Raw genomic sequence first — 19,223 nt, forward strand, 5'->3', positions numbered from 1 at the left:
TCGGCAATCTGAAATCTGGAAAAAGTTATTGAATGTTAAGAATGTGGTGGGGTGTCTGTGTAAGATGCAATGTATACAATGTAAGAAGAAGGGGAGGTCAAGGGTAGTCAGGAATGACCAATAATGTAAGTGCTGCAGCCTGAAGCACTAATGATTTATAGTATGCCAGATGAACCGACGCTGTAGAAGGTAGAAGCAGGGCCAAAGAACTTCATTAACACATTTTTAAAACTGAATCTATACAACTCAGCAGTTACTGCAAATTCATATTTCTCCAACTGCTGTAGAATGCATTTGTGGCAATTAAACATTAAGTTATCCCTAAAATACACGTGATGTGTATGGTTAGCTAGTATATCACTGAATTGCACTGTAAAATACTGATTAAAGTGACTGATCACATAAATAAGAAATTTGGGTTAATTGCAGATTCTGTCTGGTTTGGTTGTGTATTTAGTTTAATTTCAAAGTAGGGTAAAATGGCCAGAAAACTCTCAGATCTTGCCTCACCTCGCCTGAAGAATCCGCCCTCACTCTGGATCACTTCCGGGATAGCAAAACTGTCGTACTCTTTGCTCCGAGCTTTCATTTGATTGAAGGACGTGTGTTCCGCAACCTGCCATAAAATCATTTGCTTCTTTAGTTTATTACAATACTAACAGCACCTGCACCAATGAACAGAGATGATTTATGAAGACTACTAAAAAAAAAAGAGTAATAAGTATGACTCCACAGGAGTAATCATTTACATTTATATTCTTATCTTGATTAAATCGCTCCCACTAAACTTTCATTTCAGTTTTTTGCTCATTCATTGCTGCAGTGTGGCACCTTCGCGTGGTGGTACCGAAATGACCGGGCAGTGAAGGTGCCCGATTATATAAATGTCTCTCACTTCTCTCTCCGTTCCTTGAAAGGAGGATGGTGAACCGCAAAAGAGAAGCAGCTCTGGCCTGCAGTCCACCGGGTACATGTTCAAAAGAGTCGGGTTGTTACTACTGCTGTTACTGGTCACACATTCACTCACACATTTTCACCCTCTCTTTTGCCTTCATGCTCACCCAGATATACCTCAGCACCAGTGGCTCAGTCAGGACTATGTTGTGGGGTTGGGACGAGAGGATGAATTTTGGTTATCATTATTTTTGAAATACAGCTCGTTTGAAGGTATTGTAACAGCATTTAGACTACTTATCAAACCTTTCATAGAGAAGGCTACAACATAAGAAACCACAAGTAAACGACCAGGCTATGTGCCTACAATTACTAATGCATTTGAATGACGTTATTAATATTCAAGGGTGAAGCCTGTCCCCAACCTCCATGGCTGCACTGTTTTCTTTCCTGGATCACTTTTGCTTTCCACTTTTCTTTCACACTTTACACTTTTCTATCTCTGCTCCTAGGTTCTGGACCTCTTTCATCACATGAAGTCCATTTCTAATCGCCAGTACATTACACTGTAAATGAGGGAGAGTCCCGAGTCATCCCAGACTCGGTCCTACACCAGTCCTTTTTTGGTTACCATGCTTTAAGAGTCGTGGATTATTTTTTACACCAGTGTCGAACTGTGAGGTATAGTAATGGCATATACCACTAACATCACCAAAACATTACTTAGAAAAAACATAATCAATAGAAATGACCATAATTTGTATAATTTTAGGATTTATGATCGTAGACTCGCAGCTGAAGGGTCAGCCCTTCACAACTTCGCAGTGCATAAATTCTATTTGGTTTATTGGACATTGTGCCCGATCTCTTATATATATTATGGCCTGCCTATTGATTATTATTAACACCAATCTTTGTACTGGCAGTCCTTGTATTATCTGATATTTAATACTGTCTAAATTTAAGCATTTACCATATCCCTAAGAGACTCGCGCATGCGTAATACAGGGATGATCCTGAACAGAACTGCTCATGCTAGTTTTATATATATATATATATATATATATATATATATATATATATATATAAATATATATATATATATATATATATATATATATATATATATATATATATATATATATATATATATATATATATATATATATATATACATATATATAATCCTGATCATCATTATCAGCCATTACAAGTTCACTGTTGAACAAAGGCCTCCCCCAACCTTTTCCACGAATTCCTTGACTGAGCCAATCTTTGCCACGATTTCCTTGCAAATTTCTCTGTCTCATCTCTCCACCTACTGTCAGGCCTTTTTCTGCTACATTTACAATCTCTTGGTGTCCATTCAGTCAGCCTCTTGCTCCATCGGTTATCCCTTATTCTTGCTATATGGCCTGCCCACCTCCATTTCTGTTCTTTTATGACTTATATATCTTTGACTTTAGTCTGCTCGCTCACCCAAGTTGATCTTTTCCTGTGTCTTAAAGATATTCCCAACATTGACCTTTCCATTGCTCTCTGAGAACGGATTAATTTATTTTCCATCGATTTTGTCAGTTTCCAGGTCTCACAACCATAGCTGGAATTATGCATTCGTTATATACTTTTCTTTGCATACAAACTGGCAAGCTACTTTTCAAAATGTCTCTATGTCTAACGAAAGCTTTCTATCCAATTGTAATGAGTCTTTTTATTTCGCTATCATGATCTTTGGTTAATTTTAGTATTTGTCCCAGCTGTTATACTCCTCAACTTCTTCAAGAATTTCTTTGCTTATTCTGATGACGCTCTTTGGTGTTTGAGGTTTAAACATTAGTTATACTCCCGTTCATCTTTAGCCCTACTTTGAGACTTTCTCTGTTCAGGTCATTTAACATTTCTTGCAATGCCTCCGCTGTTTCTGAGATTAGGACATTGCCATCTGCAAATCTTAAATGGTTTAGCGTTTCACCATCTACGTGTACTCCTTTCTTTTCCCATTCTAGCTTTCCAAGTTTCTGAAAATACTTTCTAGGCACGCTGTAAATAATTTTGGAGAAATTGTATCTCTCTGAAGCATGCCCTTCTCAATCTTAATTTTTTCCGATTCCTTATGTAATTTAACTCTAGCAGTTCCCTCTTTTTACGTCTTCGAGCAGCTTTACAATGTTCTCATTCACTCTTTTCTTCTCGCAGTGAATTTATAATTGCTATGTGGTCCACTGAGTCGAAAGCCTTTTCATAATCAGCAAAACCTAAGCACAGTGGTTTATTATATTCTGTAATTTTCCCCATTAGCTGATTCACTGTGTGTAGATGATCAGTAGTCGAATACTCGCTTCGGAATCCCGCCTGTTCACGAGGTCGGTTTTCCTCCAAAATTGTTCTTATTCTGTTCGTATGGACTTTAATGAAGAGTTTGTACATGACTGATAATATGGTAACGGGTCGATAGTTACTAAGATTTTTTGAGTCACCTTTTTTGTAGTGTAAAATAACTGTTGCATTACACCATGTTTTGGGAATTCTCATCTGCTTTATACATTGGGTAAATATGTAAGCAAGCCTATTTTATACTTCTACTCCTGCATCCAACAGTAAATCTGTTCCTATTCCATCTTCTGGAGCCTTCCTTCTTTTCATATTTTTAAGAGAAATATTTACTTCGTCTGGTGTTACCTCAGGTATTTCACTTGTGTCAACTGAAAAGTTAGCTATTGGTACTAATGTCTTTGACGTATACAGTTCTTTGTAAAATTCTTCAACTCTCTTCACCATCTTAACTCTGCATTTAATGATTTCACCGTTTTTTTTTGTTTCAGTGATGTCATTTGTTCCTTACCTAGTCCATTTTACTTCGAATCTGTTTCAGACTTTTTCCATGTTTGATGGTTTCTTTGATCTGATCCATGTTTCTCTTTCTTTTTTCTTCTCTTTGTCTCTTGTTGATAAGCTTATTTAATTCCGCTCATTCTATTTCATCTTTGCTTTTGCTTTCATTTCCTTTCGTTTTTCATAAGCTCGAGTGTCTTTTCTGAATATTTCTTGGCTTTGGTTGTATTAGGTTTTCCTACTACCTCTGCTGATCCTCTTAGCACTTTTGTTAGTCTGTCATTCAGTTCATCAGTGTCACATTCAGCATTACCTAGAGCCTGAAATCTGTTCTTTATTTCCAACTGAAAAGCTGCTTTGTTTTCTTTCACTTTATTGGGCATATCTTTCTAGCTTTAATCATCTTTCTTTCACTTCTTAAACTGAATCTGCTGTGCAACCCACCTTTCTACGATCACTTCCTATGTTAACTGTGTTGATAACTATGACATTTGTGTTCGTGTTATTCTTATTTGCTATAATGAAGTCAATATCATTCTTTGTTTTTCCATTTGGGCCTCTCCAGGTCCATTTCCTCCTTGTTCTTTTGTGGAAGAACGTGTTTATTATTCTGATTTAAATATTTCAGCTAAATTTACCAGCATTTTTCCTCTTTTATTCCTTTCTCCCACTCCAAATTTTCCCATACATGCTTCTCCATTTTTCGACTTCCCTACTTTTGCATTGAAGTCTCTCATGAGTATAGTATGTGTAGTGCTTTACTTCTTCCATAATTTGGGAGATGTCCTCATAGAATGTATCTATTTCTTCATCTGAGCTTTGAGAAGTTGGTGTATTTACTTGTATTACTTTCAGGATATATTTTTCGCACAGTCTAATTACAACCATATATATATATATATATATATATATATATATATATATATATATATATATATATATATATATATATATACTGTCCTGTACATATACAGTATTTAAAATGACATCATCAGTATATAATTTTGTTGAAATCAGAGCATCCGGAATTTACTTGATATATCAGACTGAGTATAGCCTTGGTTGTAGTCTCTATGCATTAACCATTTCTTAGTGTTCATATTATTGTAAATATTTCATATGTAAGTGTACGAATGTATTGCTTGATGTGTAGCTTGCGATGACTTTACAGTGTTCAGTTCAGTGGAAGAAAAACGTTTTTAAAGATGCAGACTGATTACAAGAACCTAACAGAAGTTTATAAAGATTTACAGCATTAGTAGTAGTAGTAGTCACAGTAGTAGCAGTAGAGCAAACCCGGTTAGTCTGGCTGAGCAGGCAAATAATCATCCTGAAGGGTATTCCCGTGCAGTGAATCGAAACGATATTCTCTTGTGGTGGACTGCATCTTCATGCAGCGAGGTTAGTTTTGAGATGGATGGTGCATTTGCGTCTCCCCACCCACTTAATAGGGGGATCATGGTAGAATCCACATCATCCATTATTTGGTATGTTGATACCACCCACCTTTGTAAATGGTTTCCTGTGTTACAGGAAACCATTACAGTTTTTCCACTGTAGAGCCACCTTAAGAAGTAGCCAGCGCTACACTGACTGAACGATGACCATCACCACCCATCACTAAGAATTAGAGTATATTTTGAATATCGTATCTAGTTACCTCTTTTATATAAGGGGTTATGTGAACATTAATTTTTACTTGCTGTCTTGTTCTGTGAAGCAAAGGAAACTTTTCTTCTGAAGATACTGTAGCTTTCAACTTTTGTGAGCCATATACCTGCTTTATACCTAAGGGAAAGGCCGAAGTAGTTTAAACCTTAATATAAATCAGGTCACTTATCCACATTATTCTGGCTAACAGGCTGTTCCATGCAGGAGGGAGACTGCATTCCAGTGGTTATAAAACAATCTGAGTAATCTGCAATGTTTATGACCAAGGGCAAATTAGTCATTATTAAATGTCTATCTTATCTACCTGTGTATCTATCTAACCAGACAAAATGTAAACTTGTGAGCGAAAATAATGGGGAGGGTCAGCTAAGGCGATAGTGTCCCAGGGCGCCTGACCCGCTGCACCATTGGACTGCACTAAAGCATTATATTTATGGACGGGTCTGATTCAGGCACTTCAGATGTCTCATTAACTGGTGTGTGTGTGTGTGTGTGTGTGTGTGTGTGTGTGTAAAGATACCATAATTAGTGTGTGTGTGTGTGTGTGTGTGTGTGTGTGTGTGTAAAGATACCATAATTAGTGTGTGTGTGTGTGTGTGTGTGTGTGTGTGTGTGTGTGTGTGTGTGTGTGTGTAAAGATACCATAATTAGGGTAGTCAAAGATATGGGAACCGTGGGTGCATGAGTAAGTGCGTCCAGCTTGCAACCTGAAGAACCCAAATTAGAGTAAATAGTCGATCAGACTCTTGGACAAAGTTTGCTTCCCTCTTGTCCTCGATCACCCACCAATACAGATGGAGACCTGGATTTAACGCTGGAGCTGGGACTCTTGGGACTAAGCCCCCCTCCCCCACCAAAAGGAAAAAAAAAAAAAAAACAGTAACGGCAATTAATCATGACAGCGTGTTGTCGCCAGCACTCATTATGGGAGTAAGGAATAAATGGGCCAGACGTTACCACTAAACTGCCTGAAGAATGCATATAAATATTAGTGGAAAATGGACGACTGTGCAAGCAAAGTGGAGCCTTGCAATGCAATATGGTGATTTGGGACGCACAGAAAGAATGGACATCTAAAGCTTAATAAACTAGTATGTAGAAATAAAAGGGATGAAGAAGAACATACAAATCAAGAGTAAGATGAAACGATAAAGAAGAGGAATACATGAAGAATGACAGTTTGGCGGAGTGGAGGGACGGAGTGGACGAAACTGGTGATAGAAAGAGACTTGGATTAGTTTTTTTTTTCCCGGTCACCCTGGAAAACTCTGGGACTATGCATCTGACAATAAATTACTACAAATGTGATGATGATATTGGTCGTGATGGTGGTGGCGGCAGCGGCGGAGGCGGCGGTGATGGTGGTGGTTCTTGTTGTTGTTGTTGTTTATTACTGTATTATGAGAGAGGAAAAGTGTTCAGAAACAACCTCCCTCCCCCCTTTTTATTTTATTTTTCCTGCAGTCAAACCATGACACGAACACCCTCGACACGAGAGTTGGATGAATGGAACTTCCTTTTCTGAATAATTACCTTTAATCCTTAGGTACCTAAACCATGTAAAACACTACGACACAGACAAACAGTTATTCTGAATGAATAATGACAATATTAAGTAGCTGAAGAAACAAACTGAACTAGAAAAGAATTGAGATAATATCTGAAAGACACAGTCAAGTGATACATGAATACAGATTTTCACAAAACTGTTATATTATGTTCTAACTACTCATCCAAGCACTGTATTCCATGCGACAGGCTTGTGTGACCATCACGGCAGGCGGTGACACAACATAACACAGAAGGTGAGTGCCCAGCACAACACAGGAGAAGGGGTAAAACACAACACAGAAGGAGGGGATAAAACACAACACTGCAAGTATGGGCACAACACAACACAACATACCGGGTATGGATACCGTAGAATACAAAGGGTATGGATACAGTACAACACAGCAGATATAGATACAATACATCATAACATAACACAGCAGGGATGGTTACAATACAACACAACACAGCAGGTATGGATACAATACATCATAACACAACACAGCAGAGATGGATACAATACAACACAACACAGCAGCTATGGATACAATATATCATAACACAACTCAGCAGGTATGGATACAGTGCAACATAACACAGCACAACAGGTATGGATGCGATACAACACAGCAAAACTGGTCAATACAGTACAATGCAGCACAGTACAACACAACATGTTATGATAAAACATGACACAGCAGGTTAAGATAAAACAACACAACAGAGCAGGTATAGATACACCGCAACATAACACAACAGGTATGGATGCATTACAACACAACACAACACAGCAGGTATGGACAATGCAGTACAACACAAAACAGTACAGCAAAACACGACACAACACGGGAGGGCGGATAAAACACAACACAGCATTGCAAGTATGTACACAACACAACACAGCATAGCAGGTATGGACACAATAAAACAGTACAACAGTGTTAAAAATTAAAGGCTACTCCTGCGGAAGATTTTGTCGTGTTGAAAGATGTAAGAACTGAATTTTTGATGCATTAAAGACAAGATTACTATTACCCGAATCAGAGATATGAGCCAAGTCAGACATTAGGTGTGCCATAGCCTCATCCCTGGTTTGTTGAAGCAACTGCTGAGATGGACAATGCGCTAAGCGAATGAAAAGATGAGGGGTGGAGTCATCAGCATATGAGTGGATAGGGTTAGAAGTACAGATTAGAAGGTCATTGATGAATAGAAGGAAGAGAGTTGGTGGTAGGACAGAATCCTAAGGATCACCACTATTGATAGCTGTACAAAAAGAACGGTGGCCGTCTACAACAGCAGCTGTAGAGCGACCAAAAAAAAAGTTAGAGATGAAGGCACAAATAGAAGGGTGGAAACCTTAAGAGGGCAGTTTGGAAATGAATGATTTATGCCAGACTCGATCGAAAGCCTTTGAGATGTCAAGTGTAATGGCATAGCTTTCGCCAAGTCCCGAACGAAGGATGACCAGGAGTCTGAAAGGTATGTGAGAAGATCGCCAGTGGAGTGTCCCTGGTGGAACCCATACTGACGATCGGAAAGAAGCTTGTGATAGGAAAGGTGCTTTATTTTCTTATTTTTTTTTGCTAGGAACAGACTCAAAAACTTTTGAAATATCAGCCTGTTAAAGCAATTGGGCGATAGTTAGATGACTGGGAATGGTCACCCTTTGGGACAGGCTGAATGAGAGCAAACTTTCAGCAAGAAGGAAAGGAGCAAGTTGACAGACAAAGGTGAAAGAGTTTACATAGGCAGGGTGTAAGCACAAAAGCACAGTTCTTGAGGCCCACATGCCTTGTTAGTACTGAGGCCCGTGGTGGCAGAAAATACATCAACTGAAGAAATATTAATGCTAGCCATGAGGAAGCAAGAGAGGAGGAACAGCACCAGAATCGTCTAAGGTGGAAATGGAGAAGAAAGTCTGTGTGAAGAGTTCTGCCTTGTGAGTAGAAAATAATAGTTACAGAGCCATCTGAGTGGAAAGAGGAGGGAAGGATGATGAGGTAAAGTTGTTAGAAAAGTTTTTGGCAAGGCATCGGAAGGGGTGGGAAGCATTTAAGTCAGAGAGTTCAAAGTATTTAGTACAAATGAAATTATTTTTAGCAAAGCGAAGTGCAGACTTAGCATGATTCTGGACAGAAACATAAGAGATGAGATTCTGAGGTGGTGTGGCCCCGGTACTTTATGTAGGCCTCTGATACTTTTGTAGGCCTTCTCCTTGTTGTTGACAACATTAGAACAAGTGCGATTAAACCAGGCATTATTTGCATTAGTCACAGGATATGAGAAAGGAATGTATGCTTCCATGCCCGAGAGAATAACCCCCTTAACGCGCAAGGCACAACCAGACGGCTCGCAGCCATGGAAGCAATGATCATTCCATGGAAAATCAAAGACATACTGCCTGAGGGCCTCCCAATCAGCAGCTCCAAAGTGCCACAGCCTCCGCTTCATAGGAGGGTTCATAGGCCTTACTGGAGTGATATGACAGGTTTAGGTGATATGGCTGTAATTGGAGAAACCCAAAGGACAGAAAAGGTTATCAGCATAAGCAGAAGAATTAGTTGTAAGGAAGAGGTCAACTATGTTGGAACTCTAAGGCAGACAGAGATACGGACAGGGTGTTGTACAAGCTGCTCTAGGTCATTAAAGATAGAAAAGATATAGGCTTGTTCACGAAGTGGATCAGTGGAAGGAGAGGAGAGCCAAAGGTGGTGGTGAACACTGAAATCACCTAAAATGGAGATTTCAGAGAAAGGAGAAATTGATAGGATGTGTTCCATCTTAGAGGCATGATAGTCGAAGAATTTTTCATGGTCAACAGAAATGGGGGATAACAAACAACACAGATATATTTAGTCAGAGAATGACAGGATAGCCGGAGCCAGAGAGTAGAGAACTCAGATGATTCAAGTTCAGCAATACGAGAGCAAGGTATGTTGTTGCTTATATATACACAACAGCCACCTTTGACTCTGAAATGAGTGTAGAGAAAGTAGGAGAATACAGAGAAGGGTTTGCTGTCAGTTGCCACAGACAGTTGAGTCTCGGTGGAGAACTGAGGGTGATCTTTAGAGGAGGAGAGGCGGTGTTCAACAGAGAGAAAACTAGAGGAAAGACCTCAAATGTTGCAGAAATGAATAAAAAGTGAGTTATACAGTGGTTCCAGGCATCTCACTTGGTCGTCACAAGGAGAGGGGCTGATGGTGGAGACTTTGATGGTCCCCTCCCTCTCCCCCCCAGGGGGACTCCAAGGCTTTGTGATAAAATGACTTTTTTTTTTTTTTTCCTTTGTTTAAATTTTGATTAGGAAGTGCAGTGTGTAATGTGCATGTAGTCTGGTGTTCACAGTTAGAGGAACTTGTAGTGGACAGTATGCTGCCCTACTCTGAGTTACTGAAACACTGAAGAAGTTCAGCAAAGGGGTATGGTCAGGAGCTAATCCCGAGGGCTGACGAAACGGGAGTTCCAGCTTTCCGTGTCATCAGCTTTCATCCACCTTGGAAGTACCACCCTACTCTACTAGTACTATAGTCTTCTCCCTGTTAGGTATGGATACAGTACAACATAACACAACAGTTATAGATACAACACAACACAACACGGCAGGTATGGACTCATTCCAACACAACTCAACACAGCAGGTATGTACAAAATACAAAACAAAACAGAAGGTATGGACACAGTACAACACAACACAACACAGCAGGTATGGATACAACACAACACAACACAAGAAGTATGGATACAGCACAACACAACACAACACAGCAGGTATGGATACAATGCAACACAACACAACACAGCAGGTATCGATACAGTACAGCACAACACAATACAGCAGGTATAGGTACACTGCAACACAGCACGGCAGGTATGGAAACAACACAACACAACACAATACAACACAGCATACCACAGCAGGTATGGATACAATACAAAACAATACAACACAGCACGTATGGATACAACACAACACAACACAACACAGCACAGCAGGTATGGACACAATACAACACAACATAACACAGCAGGTATGGATACAATACAATACAACATAACACAGCAGGTATGGATATAATACAGAACAACACTACTTAGCAGGTATGGATACAATACAACACAACACAGCAGGTATGGACACATAACACAACATATATGGAGACAATACAACAGAACACAACATATATGGAGACAATACAACAGAACACAACACAACATAGCAGGTACTTACTACAAGACAACACAGCACAACAGGTATGAATACAGTACAGCACAACACAACACACTGAGTGAAAACGCAAAGCACCACAACACAGCAGGTGGGGACAACACAACACAGAAAGAGGATACATCACGACAGAGTACCGCAACTCACGACACAACACAATACAACAACACATATGGGAACACAACACAGCAAGGCAACACAACATGGCATAACACAACACAGCAGGTGAGGACACTGCAGCAAGAGGGGACACAACATACCATAATACACCAGGTGGGGACAAAACATACGACAGCCCATCAGGTGGAAACACGACACAGTATAACACAAAACAAAACAACACAGCAGAACACAACACAACAGGCGGCTACATAACACAACAGAACACAGCACAACAGGTGGGGACATAACACAGCACAACACAATACAACACAGTAGTTGGGGACACAACACAACACAACACAGTGTAACAGGTGGGTGGGGATACAACATAACACAGCACAACACAGCAGGTGGGGACACAACACAGCAAATGGGGACACAACACAGCAAGTGGGGACATAAGATAGCAAAATACCCAGGTAGGGACAAAACATACGACAGCCCAATAGGTGGAAACATGACACAACATAACACAACACACAACAAGACAACACAACACAGCAGGTGGGGTCACAATACAGGATAACACAACACAGTAGGTGAGAACACAATATAGCACAACACAACACAGGAGGTAGGGACAGCATAAGCCAGCACGAAACAATACAGCACAAAGTGTGGGGACACAACATAGCACAATACAAAACAACACAGCAGATGGACAACACAGTAGCCTAAGACAGGGAAGAGGGAATCATACCTTGGCCAGCTGGGTGTCGGTCAGGTGGGTGCCGAGGAAGGTGTCAAGACGCCGCAGCTCACCCATGATGTCAGCCTTGAGGTCCTCATAGAAGACCAGGTGTAGGTTGGGGTGCTCCCGCTGCTCCCACGCCTCCTTCACGTGAACCCAGTACGGACCGTACACCACTGATGAAAACACCCTTGTAATACGCAGTTACAAAATCCATAGTGTGCGTGTGTGTGTGTGTGTGTGTGTGTGTGTGTGTGTGTGTTCTCTTCATTTATCAACTTGACGACTCAAGCGGTACCCCCCAAATATCTCTCCATATTTTTGTTTATATACCTATCTATCCTTCTATCTATCTATCTGTCTATCTATACTACAAGCACTCACTTCTCAAAACACAGATGAAGAAATTGAAACCTTCCTGGTTATGGAAGAAAAAATGAACCGCCTGGGTGAGAGAGCGGACTAAAGTCATTGTATAGGTTAGCATAGAATTGGAGGTGGGCAGGTCATGTAGCAAGAGTAACAGATAACCGATGGAGCAACAGTCTGACTGATTAGATTCTGAGATTCCAAGCGTAGCAGAAAGTGCCAAACAGGAGGTGAAGAAATGTGATAAAAAAGTTTACAGGCAAAACCTGGAAAAGATTGGCTCAGTAAAGGAATTCGTGGGGAAGGATGGGGGAGGCCTTTGTTCAGGAGTGTACTTGCAATGGCTGCTACTGCCGCTGACGATGATGACATATACACTATATATATATATATATATATATATATATATATATATATATATATTAGTATGTAAAATCATCATCATTTATCATCATCGTCATCCGGACCTCCTTTCCCACCCTAGGGCAGGGTGAGGAGTAACAATGTCCAGACATTCCACATTTGCCCAGTCCAATGGCCCACGCTTCCATTCACTCATCATTCAAGTCCCCGGAATCCTGGCTGTATTGAATATGCCAAAAACGTTCACCACGTTCTGTAGCTTCACATAATCGTATCCAATAGAGTCAATCCAGACGCTGCCACGTTAAAAAGGAGTGTCAAAATCTCTGATCATGCACTTCTCCTCACATCATTCATCCAGCCAGCTCGATCTCCTGTCAGTTCCCTAGCCTCACCGACTTCCAAACCTCTCTTCCTCACACACTCATCCACCATATCTCTCCACCTTCTCTTTTTTTTTTTTTTTTTTTATGTAAACTCTAGGCATAGGCTTCACAGCCTGATTTCAAGGCCCAGTAGTCCTTTCTACGTACCGCACACCTCTACATGTCACCACTTCGGCGCTAACACCCATCGTCCATACTGAATACATGCTAGGGCTGTCTCATATAGGACTGATGTATTGGTATTAGCGGGGGTATTTTTACGACATGTCGGCGGGTCTTCTGGTAGATCAGTAAAGTCTGATTTTATGAAATTCAAATCCTTAAACTGCTCCCTGCCTCAGCGGGATTTGAACCCGGGTCCGTCAGGACTGCAGGCCAACTCTCTACCGATTGAGCCACCGCCTCCCCCTTGGCCTACCTCGCCTCTTCCCTCCTTCGAATTTGCTCAGATATACCTTTTTCACCACTCTATTGTTATTAATTCTCTCCACATGACTATACCATCTCAGTACACTCTCTTCGATTCTGGTGTCCATCGACTTCCTCACTCGGCATCTTTCCCGAATCACATTATTTCGTATCCTATTCACCCTCTGTACTCCACGTACATTCCTCAGCAGTCCCATCTCCACTGCTCTTACTCTTGCCTTTTCATTTTCATGCCACACCATAGTCTCACATCCGTATGTTAAAGTTGGCACTAACTCTCCTTCATGTAAGCCTCGTGCAGCTGCAACACTCAAGCCTCTGTTCCTTATCAAGGCCTTCATTGCGCCAGCTACTTTTTTTCTTTGTGTCACTCTGCTTTCAACTTTTTTTGCACATTTTCCTCTTTTCTATCACTGTACCCAGGTACTTGAACTCTCTCACCAGTTCCAGTCTCTCTCCATTCACTGTTACATCGCACTGGGAATCACTTTCTCTCTCAGTAACCATCACTTTACTCTTTCCTACATTTACTTTCAAGGCACGACGCTTACACAGATCAACAAAACTCTGCACTAGCCTACCAAGTTCTTGTCTGGTACTTGCAAGCAGTACTGCATCATCAGCATACAACAAATTTGAGATGTTCCATCCATCACCATTCATCACCAACGCCATCCCCCTCTCCATTTCTCGTGTTTTTACTTCTCTCATCACCCCATCCACATGTATATATTGAACAACCACGGGGACATCACAGAACCTTGTCGCACGCCCACACCGATCGTGAACCATTCACTTAGATGCCCATTAACCCTTACACATGCTTCACTACCATCATAAAGACTCTTGACGGCACCTAGCAGCTTACCCTCTACACCGTACATGCACAAAACTTTCCACAATCCTTCTCTGTCCACTTTGTCATATGCTTTTTCCAGATTCATGAATGCCATAAACACCTTATGGTCCTTCTCACAAGCCTTCTCTACTATCAGTCTCACTGCAAATATTGGGTCCACACATTATCTGCCACTTCTAAAGCCACTCTTTCATTATATATATATATATATATATATATATATATATATATATATATATATATATATATATATATCTCACTCAACAATATTGCAGAACTTCTGCCTATGAGAATTCTTTCATTCCCCGAACTGCATCTCTCTGGAACTCGCTTCCCCCGAGTTGTTTTCCTCCAAATTTCAACCCACAACTGTTCAAGTCTAACTGTTACAGATATTTTATGAACAGAGGACACCAGTAATCTGGTGTATGGATTTTTTTTTCCCCATTTGTTTTTCCTTCCTCCGTTCTGTTATTTAAAATATATATATATATATATATATATATATATATATATATATATATATATATATATATATATATATATACATATATATATACATATATATATATATATATATATATATATATATATCTTACCATAACCTTTTGAGATCGTCAGTTTGGGTTCTGCCAGGAACTCTCCAGTGACGATCTTCTCACCTTCCTTTCTGATTCCTATTTGTCCTACTTTCAGGACTTCTATGAAAAGCTTTGTCATTGCACTTGACATCTCCAAGATTCTCGATCAAGTGTAGTATAACTCGTTAATTTCGAAACTGCCCCCTTACGGTTCCTATCTTTTTATATGTACTCTAATCTCTAGTTTTGTCTTCCCTCATCGTTTTATAGTTGCTGATGTAGATCACCAGCGTTCGTTTTCTAAGGCGATGTGGTGTCCCTCAGAGTTCTGCTCCATCATCAGCTCTCTTCCTTCTTCCTATCAGTCATCTTCTGGGCTGCATATCTAACCCTATCCACTCATACGCTGATGACTCCACCTTTCTCCTTAACAGCGTCCATCACAGCAATTGCTTCAGCAATCTAGGAACGAGGCCATGGAATACTTTATTTCTAACTTGGTTCATATATCTGTCTTTGGTAAAATAGTCTTATTTTTAATGCACTGAAAACTCAATTCTTTCACAATTCGACCCCCCAAATATTCCACACCGGTATCTTTGCTAATCAACGGTATATATACGACTTCATCCATCGTCCAATGCTACGTTGCCTCATGAGAAGCGTAGAAGCCCGGGACTAGGCAATTTGGTCCTGACACTAAGATGAGAGTTATACGACTTAATCCTTCATATTCTCTCAGTATTTTGGGGGTTAATTTTTTCGGGACCTATTATGGAAAGACCACATTGCCACTTACGCAAAATGTGCTTCTAAGAGGTTAGCTGTACCAAGTCGATTCCTTGCCGTCTTTATCCTCGCACAGCTGTTGACTTTTTGCAGGGATTTTCTTCGTCTCTGTGTGGAGTGTGTGCGGGAGGGGAGGGAGGGGGGTCCCCCCCCCCACACACACTTCTTCCAAACAGGGAAGAGTAAAAATTTTATTCGCCTCATCGACTCCCCTTCTCTTACTAAGTCCTTTCAACTTCTCTCCCTTCGCCACACTGTTGAATCTTTATCTGTTTACAATGGCTGCTTCAGTGGTACCTACTCTTCTGAACTAGCTGATTGAATCCCTCCTGTAATACGACGGACGTGTAGCACCCGTCTACTAACACACTTTGAATCAATTTCTGTCCATCTCTCTAATACAGGATTTTGCTGATACTCTTAGTCATTTATGTATACAGCAGATCAACTCTGGAGGTGTCTTCTATAGTTTGTATTTCCCTCTGCCAATGACCTCCAGTCTTTTAAACTCAATGTGCCGGGCTTCTCGAAATAAACGGATCTTGAATTTGGTTCTTTTTTGTTAGTTATTTTCTTGGACGAAATATCTTTGCTGCTACTAGATTTTCGTTCCATCTTTTCTGAAATAAATATTTCTATATCTCTCTATCTGCCTACCTTTCTATCTATCTCTTTATCTATCAGTCTGTCTATTTATACATTTCTGTCTGCTTATTTCTATTTGTCTCTCCAACCTATCTACAGTATCTATCTATCCATCTATCTGTCTACACAAAGCAAATAAATAATATATATATATATATATATATATATATATATATATATATATATATATATATATATATATATATATATATACAATATATATATATTTATATATATATATATATATATATATATATATATATATATATATATATATATATATATATATACAATATATATATATTTATATATATATATTTATATATATATATATATATATATATATATATATACACAATATATATATTTTTAAATATATATATATATATATATATATATATATATATATATATATATATATATATATATATATATATATATATATATATATATATATATATATATATATATATATATATATATATATATATATATACTGTATACGGTACATCCCCACAGTACGCGAGTTCTGAGTACAAAATCTCCCTTGTATGCGAGGACCTATTTTTTTTTTTTTTTTTTTAGTGTACTTTTTATTAGTACGCGAATCGAACTCCTTGTAAAAGAGACAGGCAGTGAAGAGTGGCCCAAATCCAGGGTTACCCCGGGTACGCGACACTGTCCCCCAAAGAAGCGAAAACGATTACTTACTCTCCGCCCACCATGTGACGTCGATGTTGCTCACTCGTCACGTGATGCCCATATGTGCCGCTTGGAGGGTGGTGAGGTGAGAGTCCCAGCAGAGGAAACACATGTGCACAGAGGGTACACTTGCTGTTCCAGGTATGTCCCCATGTACTCTGAGGCTTTTTTTGTTTTGTTTTGAGACAGGATGTCTGCAACCTCCTCCAGGAAGAAGAAATGCATCATCCATGCCATGAAGATTCAAGTCATTAGGAAGGAGAGCGGGAAGGGTAACACGGCCATCGGCAAGGAACTAGGCTTGGCAGAATCGTCTGTGCGAACTATATGGGCTAACAGGGAGGCCATAAAGAAGACTGTGAAGACATATGGGATGGCACCATTGGACGGGAGAAGCAGGCTGACCAACCAGGCTATAATTCTTATGGAGCGGTACCTGGCTACATTTATCCTGAGGAAGGAGAAGGAAGGAATTCCTCTGAACAGACGCTACATCAGGGACCAGGCCAAGATTTTCTACAAACATGCAGCTCTGAAGCTTGCTGTAAAGAAACCATTTAAAGCCTCCATGGGATGGCTTTGTCGCTTTCTTAAGAGGAAGGAGTTACGTCACATTCGCCTCACGGGGGAGCGTGCATCAGCAGATGAATTGACGGCCAGGGATTATCCAGCCATCCTAAAGGGGATAATCGACAAGGGCGGCTACAGCAGGGACCAAATTTATAACACTGATGAAACAGCCCTATACTGCAAGGCTATGCCGAAGTGTATTTATATTTGTAAGCACCAGCACCAGGCCAGGGGCAGAAAAATTGACAAGAGCAGGATACCAGTCATGTTCGCCATGAACTTATCAGGCTCACACAAGATGCGGCCTGTTGGGGTGCTTACTGCTGCACACCCCAGATGTTACAAGAATCTGTGCTGCATGGATGACAGTAGTGTATACTGGTACAGCAACTTCAATGGTTGGATGATGAGTAGCATCATTTCCAAGTGGCTGTTGCTGCATTTCATCCCTGATGCCAAGGCAAAATCCCGGGAATTTGGCATCCCCTTCAAGGTGCTTCTCATCTTTGACAATGCCCCAAGTCATCCAACCTGGCTAGCAGACCTCAGCATGGAATGCAAGATCGTTTTTCTGCCCCCAAGAACGACCTCTCTCATCGAACCGCTAGACCACGAGTTGATTGCAATGGTCAAGCAGCTATACCACCAACGCCTCTACGATCACCTCCGCAGCAAGACCGACAGCTGTGAGGAACTGCAGGCAATTCTTGACTTCAACACAGGTGGGAGTGATGTCATGGACGCCGAGGATGGTTTGGACTTGCCACCCGCTTCATCCTCACCACGCACAGCGCCCGCACAACCAACGTCAACTCCTGAGAAGACTATTATGGCTTTTTGGTGGTCATTCAACCTCAAGGATGCCATCACTCTCTTATTGTCCTCTTGGGCAGATAAAACCACTGCAACAATTAACCATGCTCGGTGCCTCCTCGTACCGCACCTGTGTGAAATCGCACTGGGAAGCGGCTGCCAAGGCAGCCACTCTCACAGTTGCACAAACTGTGCCCGGGTTTCAGGCCTTCTCACTAGAGGAGATCAGGGGTTTACAATCGGCAGCAGCAGAGCAAGAACCCCAGGAAATAGTGCAGCAAGTACATGAGGCTGATGCAGAACAGGAGATCGCAGCAGAAAAGGCAGCAACACCAGTGATGGAGAGTGAAGATTTGTCCACGATGGAGATCAGCCAGGTACTGTGTGCCCTTGATAAATTCAAGGATGAATTCAAGGACATCGAACGCTCTCAGTTCCGAATGGAGGAGGTGATGTATTCACCGGACAAAACCTTCCGCTACTACACCGACAAGTACAACCAGGAAGTAAACAGACAGAAGCAAACACTCATCACCCGTTACCTTAGGCTTGAACAAAGTGAGGAATCACTCCCTTCAACATCAGAAGAGCCATATCCTGAGGAGGATCAAGAGACTGATTCGATGTCTGAGGTGTCAGAAATAGACTTTGAAGGGTTTATGAACGAAGTGAATGCATTAGCTAG

General features: G+C 40.6%; 1 protein-coding gene across 1 annotated transcript in view; it reads right to left on the minus strand.

Moving 5' to 3' along the window:
* The window catches only part of LOC145412382 (sulfotransferase 1C4-like), a 183,207-nt gene that overhangs the window by 18,933 nt on the left and 145,051 nt on the right, over positions 1–19,223 (minus strand). Inside the window, exons 6-7 of the mRNA XM_080282271.1 lie at positions 12,042–12,208; positions 511–616 (exon numbers count right to left, since the gene is read on the minus strand). Of these exons, the coding sequence (XP_080138397.1) occupies positions 511–616; positions 12,042–12,208 (273 nt within the window). The remainder of the gene's footprint in view (positions 1–510; positions 617–12,041; positions 12,209–19,223) is intronic.

Source organism: Coenobita brevimanus, chromosome 93, assembly GCF_032717465.1.
Source record: "Coenobita brevimanus isolate Jiangsu-jjx chromosome 93, ASM3271746v2, whole genome shotgun sequence".
Taxonomy (NCBI): domain Eukaryota; kingdom Metazoa; phylum Arthropoda; class Malacostraca; order Decapoda; family Coenobitidae; genus Coenobita; species Coenobita brevimanus.